The 18010-nt window shown below is 40.2% G+C and overlaps 1 protein-coding gene across 3 annotated transcripts in view; it reads right to left on the reverse strand.

The window, feature by feature from the left end:
- Nucleotides 1-18010, reverse strand: part of HSD17B12 (hydroxysteroid 17-beta dehydrogenase 12) — a 162473-nt gene that overhangs the window by 108413 nt on the left and 36050 nt on the right. For 2 of the 3 annotated variants that reach the window (XM_089914910.1, XM_022592210.3), the window contains exons 2-3: nt 10784-10891; nt 2922-2968 (exon numbers count right to left, since the gene is read on the reverse strand). In XM_089914910.1, coding sequence (XP_089771036.1) covers nt 2922-2968; nt 10784-10891 — 155 coding nt within the window. The remainder of the gene's footprint in view (nt 1-2921; nt 2969-10783; nt 10892-18010) is intronic. The other variant, XM_022592211.3, reaches the window with a different exon arrangement.

Consider the following 18010-nt stretch of genomic DNA (forward strand, 5'->3'; position numbering starts at 1 on the left):
GAACACTCCCTAACACCATACACAAAAATAAACCCCAAATGGATTAAAGACCTAAATGTAAGACTGGACACTATAAAACTCTTAGAGGAAAACACAGGAAGAACACTCTTTGACATAAATCACAGCAAGATCTTTTTTGATCCACCTCCTAGAGTAATGGAAATAAAAACAAAAATAAACAAATGGGACCTAATGAAACTTAAAAGCTTTTGCAAAGCAAACTACAAACACAACGAAAAGACAACCCTCAGAATGGGAGGAAATGTTTGCAAATCAATCAACATACAAAGAATTAATCTCCAAAATATACAAAGAGCTCATGCAGCTCAATATTAAAAAAACAAACAACCCAATCCAAAACTGGGCAGAAGACCTAAACAGACATTTCTCCAAAGAAGACATACAGATGGCCAGGAAGCACATGATAAGCTGCTCAACATCACTAATTATTAGAGAAATGCAAATCAAAACTACAATGAGGTATCCCTTACACCAGTTAGAATGGGCATCATCAGAAAATCTACAAACAACAAATGGTGGAGAGGGTGTGGAGAAAAGGGAACCCTCTTGCACTGTTGGTGGGAATGTAAACTGATACAGCCACTATGGATAAAAGTATGAAGCTTCCTTAAAAAACTAAAAATAGAATTACCCTATGACCCAGCAATCCCACTACTGGGCATATACCCAAAGAAAACCATAATTCAAAAAGACACATGCACCCCAATGTTCACTGCAGCACTATTTACAATAGCCAGGTCATGGAAGCAACCTAAATGCCCATCGACCGATGAATGGATAAAGAAGATGTGGCACATATATACAATGGAATATTACTCAGCCATAAAAAGGAACGAAATTGGGTCATTTGTAGAGACATGGATGGGTCTAGAGACTGTCATACAGAGTGCAGCAAGTCAGAAAGAGAAAAACAAGTATCGTATATTAACGCATATTATGTGGAACCCAGAAAAGTGGTACAGATGAACGGGTTTGCAGGGCAGAAATAGAGACACAGATGTAGAGAACAAACGTATGGACACCAAGGGCGGGAAGCGGCAGGGCTGGTGGTGGTGGTGTGATGAATTGGGCGATTGGGATTGACATGTATACACTGGTGTGGATAAAACTGATGACTAATAAGAACCTGCTGTATAAAAAATTAAATAAAATTCAAAATTTCAGAAAATTACCGTTTTTAAACCACCCTAGTAACAACTAATTTAGGCAAAAAACAGCAACACATGTTGGGTGGAAGACTGTTGGGAAATGAAATATCCATACAGTCTCAAAGTATCATCCCACAGATTCTTTATTAATTACAAAGGGGAAAAGGTACTTTTATAATGGAAAATTATGGTAGACAACATCTTAATAAATGATTTATTTTAACATAATCAATAAAGGAACAAATGGACTTCTTGTGGCTCCTGATAAGATAAACTCAAAAGAATACAGTATCACCTGTGTAGCATTCCTGCTAAAAAATATTTAACTTGAATCTAATCATTAGGAAACAATCAGACAAATCCAAATTGAGAAATCTACAAAACAACTGGCCTAGGTTTTTTTAAAAATGCCACTGTTATAAAAGAAAAAAGAGAAAAAAAGCAGGGGCTAAGGAACTCTCCTAGTCAAGAGATATGACATTAAGAAGCAATGCATGGGGCTTCCCTGGTGGCACAGTGGTTGGGAGTCCACCTGCCAATGCAGGGTACGCAGGTTCATGCCCCGGTCTGAGAAGATCCCACATGCCGCGGAGCGGCTGGGCCGCTGAGCCATGGCCGCTGGGCCTGCGCGTGCGGAGCCTGTGCTCCGCAGCGGGAGAGGCCACAACAGTGAGAGGCCCACGTACCGCAAAAAAAAAAAGAAAGAAAAAGAAAAAAAGCAATGCATAATCCTTAAATGGATTTTGGAACAAAAAAAGAAGCTCTATGAAATACATTAATGGGACAACTGGGAAACTTGTATATGGACTGTATATTGTATAACAGTATTGTGTCATGTTAAACTTCCTATGTGTGACCACTGTACTGTAGTTACAACGGTGAATATTCTAGTTCTCAGAAGCTTCAAGCTGAAATATTTAGGAGTGAACTGTTACAATGTCTGTAACTCCCAAATAGTCCAGCCAAATTATAATTATAAGTTAAATGTAGCAAAATGTTAACAGCTGGCGAATCCTTGTGAAAGGTGTATGGGTGTTCATTGTATACTCTTCCTGAAACTTTTCTGTAGTTTTTATACTCAAAATAAAAAGCTGGGAAAACAAAGGATTTTTTCTTTTAAAAAACCCTTTTTAAAGGACAAATGAGAGATTCAATGGATCTGTCAGGACCTTCCTCACCATCAGGCAATATCAGAGGCTATTGGTGCCTCTGTGGAACTGGACGGCAGGGAAGCTCTCCTTCACAGGAGAGCTTTGTACAGTGGTCTTCAAACTATCATGGTTTCCCTTCCTTCAATTACATTACAGAGAACTTGAATCTTTTGCCTGTGTCTGTCAGTATGTGTCCATCCATCACAGTCCTTCTTGTGAAAATGATGCCATGGACTTGTTTGGAGATGTAACCACTCTCTAATAATCTGTCTACCTTTTGGAAAATAATCCAAAACAATTAACTTTAAAAACTGAGAACTATCTATAGTTACACAATATAAAATAAAATTACACTAAAATTTTCACAACTCCAACTTTCCAGGATAAAAAGTTTGACACACATTTTGCACAAAAATTTGTTTTAAAGTTGTGTTTAAGCAAACATAGCATTTCTAACAAGATCGAAACAAACTACATCTATTATATAGTGTAACACTATATTTGTGCTTTTAACTTCAAAAATCAAAACTACTGTAAGAGATCATTCTATATCTCTTCTTATATTCTTACACCAAAAAGAAAAGTCTTGAAAATTACCTACCTCTTCTGCATATGATTTTCCAATTCCATCAGTACTACCCGTGACAACTGAGAAAAGAAAAAAGTAACAGTTTAGTTTAAGAATTACAATGTAGAACTGATCACAATTAGGACCCACCAATTAGACACAAGAAGACCTGTGTAATACAGTTGACCCTTGAACAACATGGGTTTGAACTGCAAGGGTCCACCTATACGCGGATATTTTTTCCAATAAATACATACTACAGTACTACACGATCCAAGGTTGGTTGAATCCACAGATGCAAAACCTCGGATGCAAGATCCAGATACTGAGAGCCAAATGTAAAGTTATACTTGAATTTCCAACTGTATGGAGGGTCCATGCCCCTAACCCCCCCATGCTGTTCAACGGTCAATTGTACTTGATGTAAAAGATGGAGCAATTACCAGTGGCTCAAATTTAGGAATGAATACCCATGACAATGGCTAAAATTTAAAAGACTGCAATACCAAGTGTTGACAAGGATGTGGAGCAACTAGAACTCTCATACATTGCTGGTGGCACTGTAAATTGACACAGTCATTTTGGAAAAACGATTTTACATTATGTCCAGAAATAAATGTGTGCCTATCTATGACTTAACAATTTCTAAGAGGTAATAGGCATCATGTTACCAAAACAATGTCCATGGTAGCTTTATTTACGTATAGTTGGTAAACATGCCCAAATAATAAACTACAAGAGAATGAGTAAGTAAATTATGATATATTAACACAGTACGCAATGAGAAGCCCGCTCACTGCTAAGAAGAGTAGTCCCTGCTCGCCTCAACTAGAGAAAGCCTGCGCACAGCAACAAAGACCCAACACAGCCAAAAATAAATAAAAATAAATTTAAAAAAAAATCCTGGATAGCTCAGAATATGCCAGGACTAGAGATTATTAAATTTGCCTAAGGGATATCAAACCTTCCTTTTCCAGATTCTCCAGTTTTTGGAGTTTGTAATGGGTACTGTTAGAGCACCAACCACATCCTCCCTTCCAGCACAGAGGTCTTCAGGCAATCCTCTTGCCAGAAGTGTTATCTGCTGTCAGCTCACAAGTGAGCATCTCCCAGGAACTGCCCTGAGCCAAAGGGAGCTGCCTTGCCCAAGGTTACAGCTCCTCCCCTGGACAGTACTGGTCCACACAAAGATCCAGCTCCCTTAAGCATCACTTAAGCATCTCTGAAGCACCATCCCAGGTTCAGAGCTTCCCATGGGATCAGGTTTGACTCCTGCATCACAGTTTGACATCTCCCTCTGCCCTACCCGGCTTCCTTTGCTTCCTCACAGGTGCTCTTCCTGAGAGCATCCCCCAAAACACCTCCCACATACACACATCTCACTGTCCAAGTTTATTTCCTGATGAACTACTGACAGCCTACAGTCAAGCTCCTTCTTTTTAAAGTGATTTTATTTATGTCTAATACATAACTTAGTCCAAAAAAGATAACAGTTACAAATTTTTAGGCCAAAAATACCAAGACTGGGGCTTCCCTGGTGGCGCAGTGGTTGAGAGTCCGCCTGCCGATGCAGGGGACACGGGTTCGTGCTCCGGTCCAGGAAGATCCCACATGCCGCGGAGCGGCTGGGCCTGTAAGCCATGGCCGCTGAGCCTGCACGTCCGGGGCCTGTGCTCCACAACTGGAGAGGCCACAACAGTGAGAGGCCCACGTACCACAAAAAAACAGGACTTTACCCCTATCCTTCTGCACCTTCCTATTCCATCCCCAGAAGCAACCATTTTCATTGCTTTTAATGGTTTTTCCTTATCTTTACATGTTCTAAATCCTATGTTACACTGTAATTTCCTGATTCATCAATATATTACTTGACTCATTAGGGTTGATGAGAACTTTTACTCCCTTTATATTTTCCCCATCCTTCCAATGAAGTTATATCACAAGATTCTGTCACTTGTCAGTGTTTACCTTATTGTAATACTGCAACTCAATTCTGATATTAACCACCCATAGTTAGTACAGATCCCACAGGTGAAAGACATGGTCCCCAGCAAAACTGCCCACAACACAGGCACCAGCCACAAGTTCAGGGGTCCCTAGGCCACCAACACTTGTGACTACTTGGCTACAAAGTTCCCGGTTCCCATAACTCCTCAGGTTCGATAATTCACTAGAATGACTCACAGACCTCAGGATAACTTACAGTTCATGATTACAGCTTTATAATAAAGGATACAAATCAGGACCAACCAAATGAATAAGCCACTTAGGGCAAGGTCAAGGGTGATCCCAAATGCAGAGCTTCCATGCCCTCTCTGAATCAGGGCAGGTCATCCCCCGACCCTCACCCAGCACATCAATGTGTTCACCCACTAGGAAGAATCTACATCAAGTTTCAGGGTCCAGAGTTTTCACTGGGTTTCATTACAAAGGCATGGCTGACTGAACCATTGGTCACAGGACTGAACTCAATCTCCAACCCCCACCCCGCTTCCCTCCCCAGAGGTTGGAAGGTTAAGTTGGTATCACAAGGCTCAAAGCTCCAATCTTCTAATCACATGGTTGGTGTTTCTGGCAGGACCAGCCCCCATCCTGAAGCTCTGTACAGTCCCAATTTGAGTGATTTCATTAGTATAAACTACCAGAGCCCACCATAAATAAGAAAGACACTCCTATCACTTAGGAAATTCCAAGGATCTAGATGCTCCCTCCCAGAAACAAAGGTCAGTCAAATTCTTTATTATACAACAATTACTGTGGCTAGAAAAATATATTATCCACTAGTGAATCAAACAGTATAGAATTACATTCTCTTTCCTAATCAACGTTTTTGTTCTCCTGGAATTAAAATTGCCTTTTTATTGCATTTGCATAGTTTTCTTTTTAAATTTTCCCCCAGTCTCTAACAGCCCCTCGATATAATTTTCCACATGATCAACCCCATCAATTTGTTCCATTACTTTTTTTTTTTTTCCCCTTAAAGATCGCCTTCACAGAGCACTCCAGCTTTCATCCTACTCCAACCTGGAATACTCTGTGGCACAGCTATTGTTCTAGAACATAATCTTGGGAATTCCCTTAGACTGTCTCTCCTGGGTTGAAGCTCTTCTTTTCTAGATCTTGTTCTATTCCCTCATTATGCAGCACATCTAGCTTCCCAAGAAAGGACGCATGAAGATACATTTTGTAAACATTTTAAAAGCAAATTTTAGATTTTAAAATAAGTTTTAGACTTACCAAAAAAAAAAAAAGTGAAGATAATACAGATACACCAAGATAATCCCTATACACCAAAAAAAAAAAAAAGTGAAGATAATCCCTATACACCAAGCCAGTTTATCCTATTACTAACATCTTACATTAGTATGGTACATTTGTCACAATTAATGAACCAATTATGATACATTATTATTAACTAAAGTTCATATTTTTTCAGACTGTCTTGTGACTGAGTGTCCTTCTGTTGTAGGATGCCATCCAGAATATCATAGTAAATTTGGTTATCACGTCTCTTCGTGTGACAGTTTGAAGCAAATTTTTTTACATTTTTATATCTTTAAAAATAAAGTCTATTTCTAACTTCACACATAATAGTTTAACTAGTGTGGACAAAGAAGGTCGCCTGCCATATCAGTAAACAACGGATGTTGAGGCCATCAAGCCACAGCCACCCCCAAGTGTGCACCCTGAGGGGGTTCAGGATGGAGAGAAACAGGATACTGGCCTTTTAGGGTGCATATCAAAGGAATGACTTCAATAAACACAGTCTCTTGCATCTTCCCATACATGGAAAAGTGCTAAATTCATTAACTGGAGAAGTCTGGTTTTCTTTAATTAACAGCAATCTTTTGATTACTTGGTTTTCTTGCGAAAACTCCTATGTAACCCGTCTCCTCCCTTACCTCCCTCAGTGCTATTTGAGAGGCTGTCTCCTGGGCTTAAGTCCTCAGTATGTCCACCAAATAAAATATAATTTTCAACTTTTAGGTTGTGCATTTGTTTTTAAGTCGACACTAGGTATGGAATTCTAAACAGATCACTTTTAACAAAAAATTAAAAACAACTCTCCATTGCACCAGTGTTGTTTAAAAAGAATGTTTCACCATTCTGATTTCAGACAATTTGCAAATGAACTTTTTGGTCACTGGGGCTTTTACGATTGTTACTTAATCTTTAGGACTCTGTCCTGGTAACAGAGCTTGGGCTGGGTGCTTTTCCATTCATTGGTGCTGATGGGCCTGAAAATCCATGATCTTCCATTCTGGCAATTTTCTTATGTATTAATTCTTTGATAATTTCTTCACATTCTTCTCTAGAATTTCCATTAATCAGAGTTCAGACTGTAAGAGTTTCTCTATGAATGTTATTTTTCTTCTTGTTTACTTTCCTGGAAATTTCTTCAATTTTTATCTTCCAAATGTTCTACTGACTTTTTAAACTTAAGTTGTCAATCTTTTAATTTTGAAGAGCTCTTCTGTATTCTGATTGCTCTTTCTCTTTTTAAAGCAGCAGTTTACTCTTATTATAAATCCACTATCTTCTCTTATCTCTGAGGACATTAATTAGACTTTGTTTACATATTTATACTTTCTTCTACTCTTTTATTCTGTTTCCTCTAAGTTCCTTTTGATTGTTTTGGTCTCTCTCATCTTGGAGGCAATAACATGGCAATTAGTGTACACGGGTGGGATGACTATGCTGTGACTCCCACTACAGGGTAATCGATGGGCAAACCAGCTTTTTGATTAGGGAATCCACAAGTCAGTATCTGCATTTTCCCTAGGACCCTTCAGTATCTCTTAAGCATTTCCCAAATTCCAGTCTTCTGGCTGCTGGGTAGTTGGGCAGCTGTTAGTCTGTAGACTTTTCACCTAACCCCCGTTCTCAGTCTCATATCTCACCTCTGCCCTCCTCTGTGCCCAATTTTCTGGAGTCTCAAGCACATCTGGTTCAGTGCCCTTCCCCATCCCTGTCTTTTGAGGTACCTGATAACTTGTAATTCCTGTGCTTTTCTGGGGTGCACAGCAAACTTGCTTGCTTCCCAATGGTGGACCATCCATGAGCACTCAGGTGTCGGCTCGGTGAGGTAAGTTATCACTCTTCCAACTTCATTTGCTGTGACTGGGGATGAGGGATTTCAGAAGTTCCCTAGTTTCATCAAAATGGTGCTTTCTGTTCCTTATTCTCCTAATTATTAGAGAGGATTTCCAAGAGATAAAAGGCTAGAAATACTGTTACTTGGCTATTTTAAAACTGAAGTCCCCCAAGGTCCCTCTTAAACATTTTAAAGGAGACTAAGTTGAGAATACATACTAAACACACTTCTCAAAAGATTTAGCTTTATGCTCCCAACAAGAACATTTTTTCCTATCATCTGCTATTAACTGTCAAATTTAAAGCAAACTAACACTTTTTAGAAACTTATGTGTATGACTACAGAGAATAAAATGATGTATAAGACCCACTGCGGTTATTAGGTGTTCCATAAATCACCCATTTCACGGTTAAGACTTCAAATATTAAACAGAAATAATATGACTTTAAATTGTATAAATATTAAAAAATTTTTAATTGTATAAATATTAAAAATTTAGCCTCTGATCTTTTTAGATAGATAAAAATATCACTTTTCCATATTCTGATAATTCTCAAAACCAAATGCAGAACTGTATAGTTACACATAAGTCAGATACTGCCTCACAAGTATGTTTTTTTCCTGAGAAAATAGAAAAGTATAAAAATTATTTTTATGGGCACAAAGAAACAAAAAATAAAATTGGACACCAGAGCCTCCTTTATTCATCTCTGTAAGCACCACTGCAGTTCTATAATAATCAGAGTCATGTACAATGGCCAGGCAATGGGGGATCAAGTATCATTTCCCCATCAAAGGAAGTGACAAATTCTTTACTTCTCTAAGTCATATGATAGGTAATATCTTTGAAATAATGTACAGACACAATCAAGTCATCTGTCAAACTTTACTCACTCATAAAAGTTTTACTTGATGCCAAAAAATAATAAATTTGTTTATTTAAGACAGGGAGGATGGGGACAAGGATTATCCTGCCTTTGCTTTTAAAGATATATTCTTTGCTTTAAAGCTACATACCTTCCAACAGTAGTAGCAGAGACAGCAGCTCATAGTTGGATAGAAAAAAAATCCTTGGGTCTTCCCTGGTGGCGCAGTGGTTAAGAATCCGCCTGCCAATGCAGGGGACACGGGTTTGAGCCCTGGTCCGGGAAGATCCCACATGCAGCGGAGCAACTAAGCCCGTGCGTCACAACTACTGAGTCTGCGCTCTAGAGCCCACAAGCCACAACTACTGAAGCTAATTAAAGCGTACCTTAAATCAAAAGTCTTTTGGCAGTTGTTCTGGGGCATTGGGGAAATACAGGGAAGAGGTTACTATTTTTTACTCTTCTTACTGTTGGTATTTTTTAACTGTGTGCTTGTATTGCCTTTCCAAAAACAGAAGTCCTTTCCTACCAGCAATAGAAAGATGGTGTAAACTGATCCAGCAGGTTCTTCATCTATTCCAGTTTTCCAAAAATCAGTGTAGCACTGCTTAAGTCAGTGTTTCCTAAGGTCACCTAATACATTCTTAAAACTGATTTTTAAAAAATTAAATTTAATAGAAATCTTAATTACTGGACTATTTACTTAACTACTTGATTATTGTAAAAGACTACCAGTTTCAATAAATATAGATTAGTGTAAAATATGTAAAAAAACCATTAACATTTTAAAATATTCATCAATGCAGTACCTAAGATCATTTCTTGGTAGGTCTTTTGAGAAACATGATCTAAGCACTATCACCCTGATATACCTACCACCTTGCAATGAAAACCAAATGAAACAAAGACCAGCTTCCAAATTAGAAATACTGCTTGTTTTTTGCATTTTCTTAAGATGAAAAAAATTAAGCACTCATAGCCACACCAAAAGATGATGCCATGTGCAAAAGCAATCCTGGGGACCCATTCTTCTTATGTTATGTACACACACGGGCCAGAGCCTGCTGTCTTCCTCAGTACGCATCCTTCCCTTCCTTCTTTGCAGCAATCGTGGCCTGGAATACAACCTCCCTAGCAGCTAGGTGTGGCCATGGGATTAAATCTTGAAAATAAGATGCAGTGTTGTGAGGGACTTTGAGAAAGGCTGCTTAAAGGAGTGACTCAGCAGGGAGAGGCCCCTTTCTGCCCATCGTCTAGCCAATTCAAAAAATGATGGCTGTAGCTCCAGCAGTCTTGAACCAGGAAGTAACCTTGAGGGTAGAAGCCATGGGCTAAGATGAAGGAACATACTCGTAGAAATCAAGGTTTTTCATGACTCCATGGAATTTCTATGCCAGGTTTTTTTTTCAGCCAATCAGTTCTTTTTTTATTAACTGCTTACCACAGAGAATCAAACATACACAAAAAGTGGGAATTCCCTGGCAGTCCAGTGGTTAGGACTCCAAGCTTCCACTGCAGGGGGTGCAGGTTTGATCCCTCGTTGGGAAACTAAGATCCTGCATGCTGCGAGGAGTAGCCAAAAAAAAAAAAACAAAAACCAACATACACAAAAAGTCTGTCTGGTCTTCTTTAAACTGGGTGAAAAATAAATAAACTTCTATATTGTTAAAGTGACTATTACAGGGCCAGAAAAGCAAGAGTAAGCTGTCAGTAAATTGTTAAAACAAAATATTTAATATTGATAAAATAAATATTCACATCTTGAGGTACAGGGAAGCCATTCTGGCTTATATATGAGTTAACTTGAATTTTAGTTTAACTGGAACAGCCTGTTTGTGGCCTATGAAACACACACTGTACATCTGCTTTAATTATTAAAGAAAAGGGCGCACTGACGAGAAGTAAAGAATGTCCACGTTAAAAATAAAGATTACCTGTCTCCCTTCCTGGGACGCCAATGCTGGTGCTCCTTTGATGATAAGGCTCCCTTCGCCAAGGCCATACTGACTCACCGTGTACATGCTGGTCGTTTTTTTGGAAACCTTGAAGAAATGTATCCCTAAGTTGTTTAATGTTCTCTCTTCTGACAAGATATAAAACCATACTGAAAACCAGGCTTCTCAGGAGCAGTTTCTCAAGAGTTATCTGAAGGCTGTTTTCCCAGCTATAGTTCTCGGTTCAGTTCAAATAAAACTCTTTTTCTAGTCTCATTACTGATTGTTTATTATTTTCATCGACACTATTCACATCATTATAAGACTATTTGCTCAAGGTACTTCATTGATATTATTCAGTTAATTCTCACAACAGCTCTCACCCTAGTCTAAGCTATCATCCCAACACACAAGGACTTGTGCAATGACCCTTTCAGTTCCTTCCCGCTTGATTCATGCAATACACAGCTAAGAATTATCTTTCTCAAACACCATTTTTATGATCTCATTCTTCTGTCAAGAAGCAACAATATTTCCCTATTGCTAATTATATAAAACCTGGAACACAAATCTAGTCACGTCTCCCCATTGCCACCACCTGGGGCTACCAGCATTCATCTCCCACAAGAACTACTGCAACAGCCTTCTAACTACTTCACCTGCTCCCTTTTTTAAAAAAATTAATTTTTTTATTTTTATTTATGGCTGCATTGGGTCTTTGTTGCTGTGCACGGGCTTTTCTCTAGTTGCGGCGCGCAGGCTTCTCATTGGGTGGCTTCTCTTGCTGCAGAGCACGGGCTCTAGGCACGCAGGCTTCAGCAGTTGTGGCACTCGGGCTCAGTAGTTGTGGCTCGCAGGCTCTAGAGCGCAGGCTCAGTAGTTGTGGCACACGGGCTTAGTGGCTCCATGGCATGTGGGATCTTCCCCGAGCAGGGCTCAAACCTGTGTCCCCAGCATTGGCAGGTGGATTGTTAACCACTGCAACACCAGGGAAGCCCCTTAATCCCTTTCTTATACCTCTCCAACTCATTCTTGGCACTGCAGCCAAAGTGACCACTCCATTGGGCAGATCTGACATCACTTCCCTGCCCAAAATCTGTCAGTCATTTCCCACTGCCCTTATTCTTTACAAGGTCTTCCATGAGCTGACCTCACCTCTCATCACTTTCCCCCTACCACCCACTGCCCTAGTCATGCTGAATTTTTTCCAGTTCCTACAACGTAACATGCTCTCTTTTCACAAATGGTGTTCCCTCTACTCCCAATTTCACATCCCCCGCTTTCTCTCTCCCATCCTTGACATATTCACTTGAACATCTCCTCTCCCTTAAGCTTTCCTTGACCTCTAGACTAGCAGGCTCTCATAGCTCACTGGCCCCATGGTACTCTGTACCTCCCCTGCATGACATTCATCATATAGGTTTCCATAAGGGTCTGGGTCACCACAGTCTAAGTGCTAGCACGGTGCCTGGCAAAAAGTAGATGATGAATGAGGTTTTGTGAGATAAGTGAATGAGTAAAAGGAGATTATGAATGGAAAACTAGCCTCTTGTGACACTCCCCACTGCTTTACCCACTTTTTTAGAAATAACACCCAATCACCTACTGTACACAACCCCACCTATTCTTCAGCCCCTCTCAACATCAAGAATCAGTGATCTAAAATAAAATTTAAGAAATTTCAGAGAGAAGTTTAACTTAGTTTATGATGAATCTACAGATACACATTTTCAAAGGACAGTTCTCTGTTCTTGTCATTAAGATTGGCTTCTTCAATTAACACTCGGGTCTCAGATTCCACTTTGCCATGGAGCAAGTGGATAACTTAAGGTTGTTTTCAACAATACACAGAAAAAAGCTACAGGTATTGCCCATGCATAACCCAGTGGCCTCAGGTATTACCCACAACCCTATGGGTTCTGAGAGTAATTTATGACAGCCAGGGCCAGAACTGAGGTAGAGGAAGGAGAGAAGGGAGGGGGGGGAAAAGGAGATTCAAAAAGGCTTATGTTTTCATATATAAATATAACACCAGAAACCAAATTTGCAAGCCTTTGCGAAGATGGAAACTGACAACTATAAAGAATATCCCAACTTGGCATCCAGAAGTGTCTAGCTTGTTACAGATTATATAAAATACTGGCAACTGACCAGGGCTCAGCTTCCAGATTTTATAAAGTCAACAAAAATGCTTCTGTTTGTGTAGGTTAAAAATATTCTACTCTTTTTGTCCTCAACTTGCTAGGAACAGATATTTTTAGTAAGAACCCAATCAACCTTATCAAAATCAAACATCAAAAATAGACTAGAGGAACACTGGAAGCACGCATGCTATTTTTAGCTCTTCTCTCTATTCTCTGCCACTACCCACCAAATTCTGACTGCAGAGCCCATGCATAAGAGCTTAAGTTATTCCAAGCAGGTTCCTTCTCCTGACCCTTCCCTCCCCACCCGTCCCCCAACACCTGAATGCTGAAAACACTCGATTGATTAAAGATTAATACTGCCGCAAACCACGACAGCTGCCGTTCCTCTGAGTGCTTTTGCGGGGTGGGGAGAATAGAAAATGACAGAGAGCTTGCATCAGTATTCCTCTTGGGGATCTATTACAGGGAAAGAAAATTGCTATTTCAATCCCCTTTTGTTGCTAAAAATAGCAGTCTCAATTGACTCAGGCAAACAGGGAACAGGCTTAGCCAGGCTGAATTTAGAAACCACTGAAGTCCTAACAGCAAATGCTAAAGTAGTCTAACACATGCCAGCTCATATTTAACAAAGAACAAAGAAGAGAGGCATGCAGCCTGCAAGTTAATAAAACAGCAGCAACTTCCTGCATTTTTATTAAAGAGAAGCAGTGAAAGTGATGCAAAATAAAGACAACTACAACTTGTTCTCATCATATTTTATTAAAGAATTTTTACAGGAAAAACAATCAGATTACGCATCAAGCTTGATACTGTGGGCATTTCCCACAACTTCACGGCTGGGGGAAGTACACACCTCTTCTCAAGTACAGCATACTACTATAGAAAGAAAAGGGTCAGTTTACAAACATGCTATCCCAGTACTGCATAGGCCCCTCTCCCACTACGTCCTCTTGGGTTCCCTACTGAACCTCTCTCTTAACCTTCCCTCCTTTTCCCTTGACCCAACCAAATGGGGCAGACAGTTATAATCTGCCACTTCAAAAACTAACAAACAAAAGCAAAACAGAACAAGACAACATTCAAAGCACCCAGAGGTTTAGAACAGAGAAAAGGAAGAAACTGCAAAAAGTAGGATCCACTTAAGGCAGCTAATCCCCTGGGCCCATTTCCAGGCAAGGCCGAGTAATAACATTCTGGCGGCACCAAAACCCAAAAATATCTCCTGCCTGATTCTTTCACTTTACTTGGTTAACTGAAAACCTTGGCAGAAAATGATTCATTTCAGTGAATGCCACATCCTCTTTAAAATGCAAACCCTTGCACAAGAATTAAAAGGTTATCAATCCTTCTGCCTCTGCGTGATTTAGTGGATTCAAACTGCTTTGTGGCTTCCTTTGGGAATACCCAAAATGTGAGGGTAACACACAAGGGGCCTCCTGAGAGTAGGAATTCTGACTGGGAACAAAGAGGTTACTACTTCTGGATCACAGGCCTAGTAAGACCCCACAGAGGAAAGCCTTTATTTAGGCTTTTGCCATTTAAGTACAAAGGGAGCATGTGAAGTGGTTAAGAACATGGGTGGTAAAATCAGACCAGCAAGGTTCCAAGTCCAGGTTCAAATGCAAACTCTGCCAACTATCAGGAGCTACTTAACCTCTACTGTCTCAGTTTCTTTATCTATAAAGTGAAGACAACACCATCTGTCCCATAGAGGTACTGTAAAGACTCAATAAAATAATGTTAATAATAGTACTCACCATACTGGATTGTTTGAGAATTAAACAGCATAATGTATACAATGTACTTAGCATGGAACTTACCATATTATAAATTCTCAACAAATATTAGCAATAGATGAGGAATATTAGAAAGTGGAAGGGGTACAGAAAGGAAAATTAAGAAGCTACTAAAAGTACATCAAAAGTATATGCAACGAAAGAAAAAAATAGGTAGGTTGGACCTCATCAAAACTAAATTTGTGGGCTTCCCTGGTGGCGCAGTGGTTGAGAGTCCTCCTGCCGATGCAGGGGACGCAGGTTCGTGCCCCGGTCCGGGAGGATCCCACGTGCCGCGGAGCGGCTGGGCCCGTGGGCCATGGCCGCTGGGCCTACGTGTCCGGAGCCTGTGCTCCACGGCAGGGGAGGCCACAACAGTGAGGGGCCCGTGTACCGCAAAAAAAAAAAAAAAAATTAAAAAAAAAAAAAACTACATTTGTTTGTACATCAAAGGACAATATCAAGAGAGTGAAAAGACAAACCAAAGAATGGGAGAAAATATTTGCAAATCATATATCTAATAAGGGACCAATATCCAAAATATATAAAGAATTTCTACAACTCAACAACAAAAAGACAACCCAATATTAAAATGGTCAAGACCTGCATAGATATTTATCCAAAAAAGATATACAAGTGGCTAACAAGCACATGAAAAAATGTTCAACATCATTAGGAAAACACAAGTTAAAACTACAATGACAAACTAGTTTGGCCATAATTTTTTTAAAAAAGAAAATGGAAAACAGCAAGTGTTGGTCAGGACGTACAGAAAGTGGAGTCCTTGGGGACTTCCCTGGTGGTGCAGTGATTAAGAATCCGCCTGCCAATGCAGGGGACACAGGTTCAATCCCTGGTCAGGGAAGATCCCACATGTCGCGGAGCAGCTAAGCCCATGTGTCACAACTACTGAGCCTGCACTCTAGAGCCCGAGAGCCACAACTACTGAGCCTGAAAGCCACAAGTACTGAAGCCTGCATGCCTAGAGCCCGTGCTCTGCAAAAACAGAAGCCACCACAATGAGAAGCCCGCACACCACAATGAAGAGTAGCCCCCGCTCTCCACAGCTAGAGAAAGCCCGCGCGCAGCAACACCCAACACAGCCAAAAATAAAGAAAGAAAGAAAGAAAGAAAAAGATCTAGCAGTAATTTTCTCTGCGTGATAGTGAAATTATGCAATTAAAAAAAAAAAAGAAAGAAAGTGGAGTCCTTGTACATTGCTGGTAGGAAAGCAAGATGGTACAGCCACTGGGGAAAAACCATTTAGTGGCTCCTCAAAAAGATAAACGCAGATTTACCATGTGACCCATTAATTCCATTCCTAGGTATATACTCAAAAGAATTGAAAACCGCATTCAAACAGAAACTTGTACATTAATAGCCCAAAAGTTGAAACAACCCAAATGTCCATCGACTGATGAATGGATAAACAAAATGTGGCATACCCATACAATGGAACATTACTCAGCCATAAAAAGGAATGAAGTACTGGCACATGTTACAATGTGGATGAACCTTAGGTATAAACACTCTAAGTGAAAGAAGACAGATACGAAAGATCACACACTGTATGATCCCATTTACATGAAACATCCAGCATAGTATTAAATCCACAGAGAAGAAAGATTAGTGGTTGCCAGGAGCTGGGGAAAGAGGGATCAAGAGTGACTGCTTACTTGGTATGGTGTTTCCTTCGGGGTGAGAAAAATGTGTTGGCACTAGATAGAAGTAATGGTTGCACAACACTGTGAATGTCCTAAATTCCACTGAACTGTGTACTTTAAAATGGTTAATGGTTAATTTTCTGTTATGAGAATTTTGCCTCAATTTTTAAAAGTCTCTTTTAAAAAAAGTTAGTAAAGATTAGCTTTTCACCAAGGGCTAGACCAAGAAAAGAAAAGAAATTGCTATTTCTCTTGCCCTATGGTCCCCTGAATTCAGGAAGTAAGACTTCCATTAACACATCATTCAATTTACACAACAGAATGCAGAGGAACCTACATCTGGATTGCTCCCATGGGTAGAACAGCCCTTTTACATGTATCTGAATTTATGGAGGACCTACTCTGTGCCAAACACAGTAGCAAACACTTTACAGATAATTTAATTGTCCCAACACTCAATTAGTAGCTACCCCAGCAACTATGCGAGGGTTATAGATAATAAGATCTTATTATAGTATCTAATTTTTATTTTGGGGGCCACACCATGCAGCTTGCAGGATCTTAGTTCCCCAATCAGAGACTGAACCCGGGCCCCAGCAGTGGAAGCACCAAGTCCCAACCACTGAAGTGCCAGGGAATTCCCAATATCTAATTTTATAAATAAAGTAACCACCTCAGAAAGGTTAAGTGACTTGCCAATGGTCACAAATCGGATCCCCAGAACATGAACCCATTACGCAATAGGACACTGACTTATTAACTTGAAAGTGCCTAAAACAGTCACATTTAGCAAGGATGCATGGCGCATACATAAATACTCCAAAGAGTTCCTTGCTCATTAATCTGACAATGCAGAATCCAACTTTATTTTTCATTATTCCTTTACCAGCCTCTTAACCCCAGCCAATTTGTCTGGTGTTTCCCAAATATAACATTCCAGGGAATGGGCACCATGTTGTGCTCAATACTGAGAAGGACGTTTCTCTTTACTCTCTACCCCCATTACCTTCCAGTAATCTGAACCTCTAAACTTTACAGACAACAACAATCATTAAGTCCAGCTGATTTAATCACATCCTAGCCTCTAGGATGTCAAAGCCTGACTAACCTGTTATTCGATGCTAAATACTGTTCACAAGTTCAAAATAACTGGAAGCAAAGAAACAGAACTGAAGTTCTCTTTTTATCTAGTTCTAATCCTAATGGTTAATTAGATCATGAGGGACTCCCCTGGTGGTGCAGTGGTTAAGAATCCACCTGCCAATGCAGGGGACATGGGTTTGAGCCCTGGTCTGGGAAGATCCCACATGCCACGGAGCAACTAAGCCCGTGCGCCACAACTTCTGAGCCTGCGCTCCAGAGCCCGCGAGCCACAACTACTGAGCCCGCGTGCCACAACTACTGAAGCCCACGCGCCTAGAGCCCGTGCTCTGCAACAAGAGAAGCCACCGCAATAAGAAGCCCACGCACCACAAGGAAGAGTAGCCCCCGCTCATGGCAACTAGAGAAAGCCAACACGCAGCAACGAAGACCCAACGCCGCCAAAAATATAAATAAATAAATTTAAAAAAAAATTAGATCATGAAATAAGGCAAGGAAGGGAATTCCCTGGCAGTCCAATGGTTAGGACTCTGCACTTTC

Source organism: Delphinapterus leucas, chromosome 7, assembly GCF_059928025.1.
Source record: "Delphinapterus leucas isolate spDelLeu-1000000601 "Yukka" chromosome 7, BTC_Dleu_Yukka2, whole genome shotgun sequence".
Classification (NCBI taxonomy): domain Eukaryota; kingdom Metazoa; phylum Chordata; class Mammalia; order Artiodactyla; family Monodontidae; genus Delphinapterus; species Delphinapterus leucas.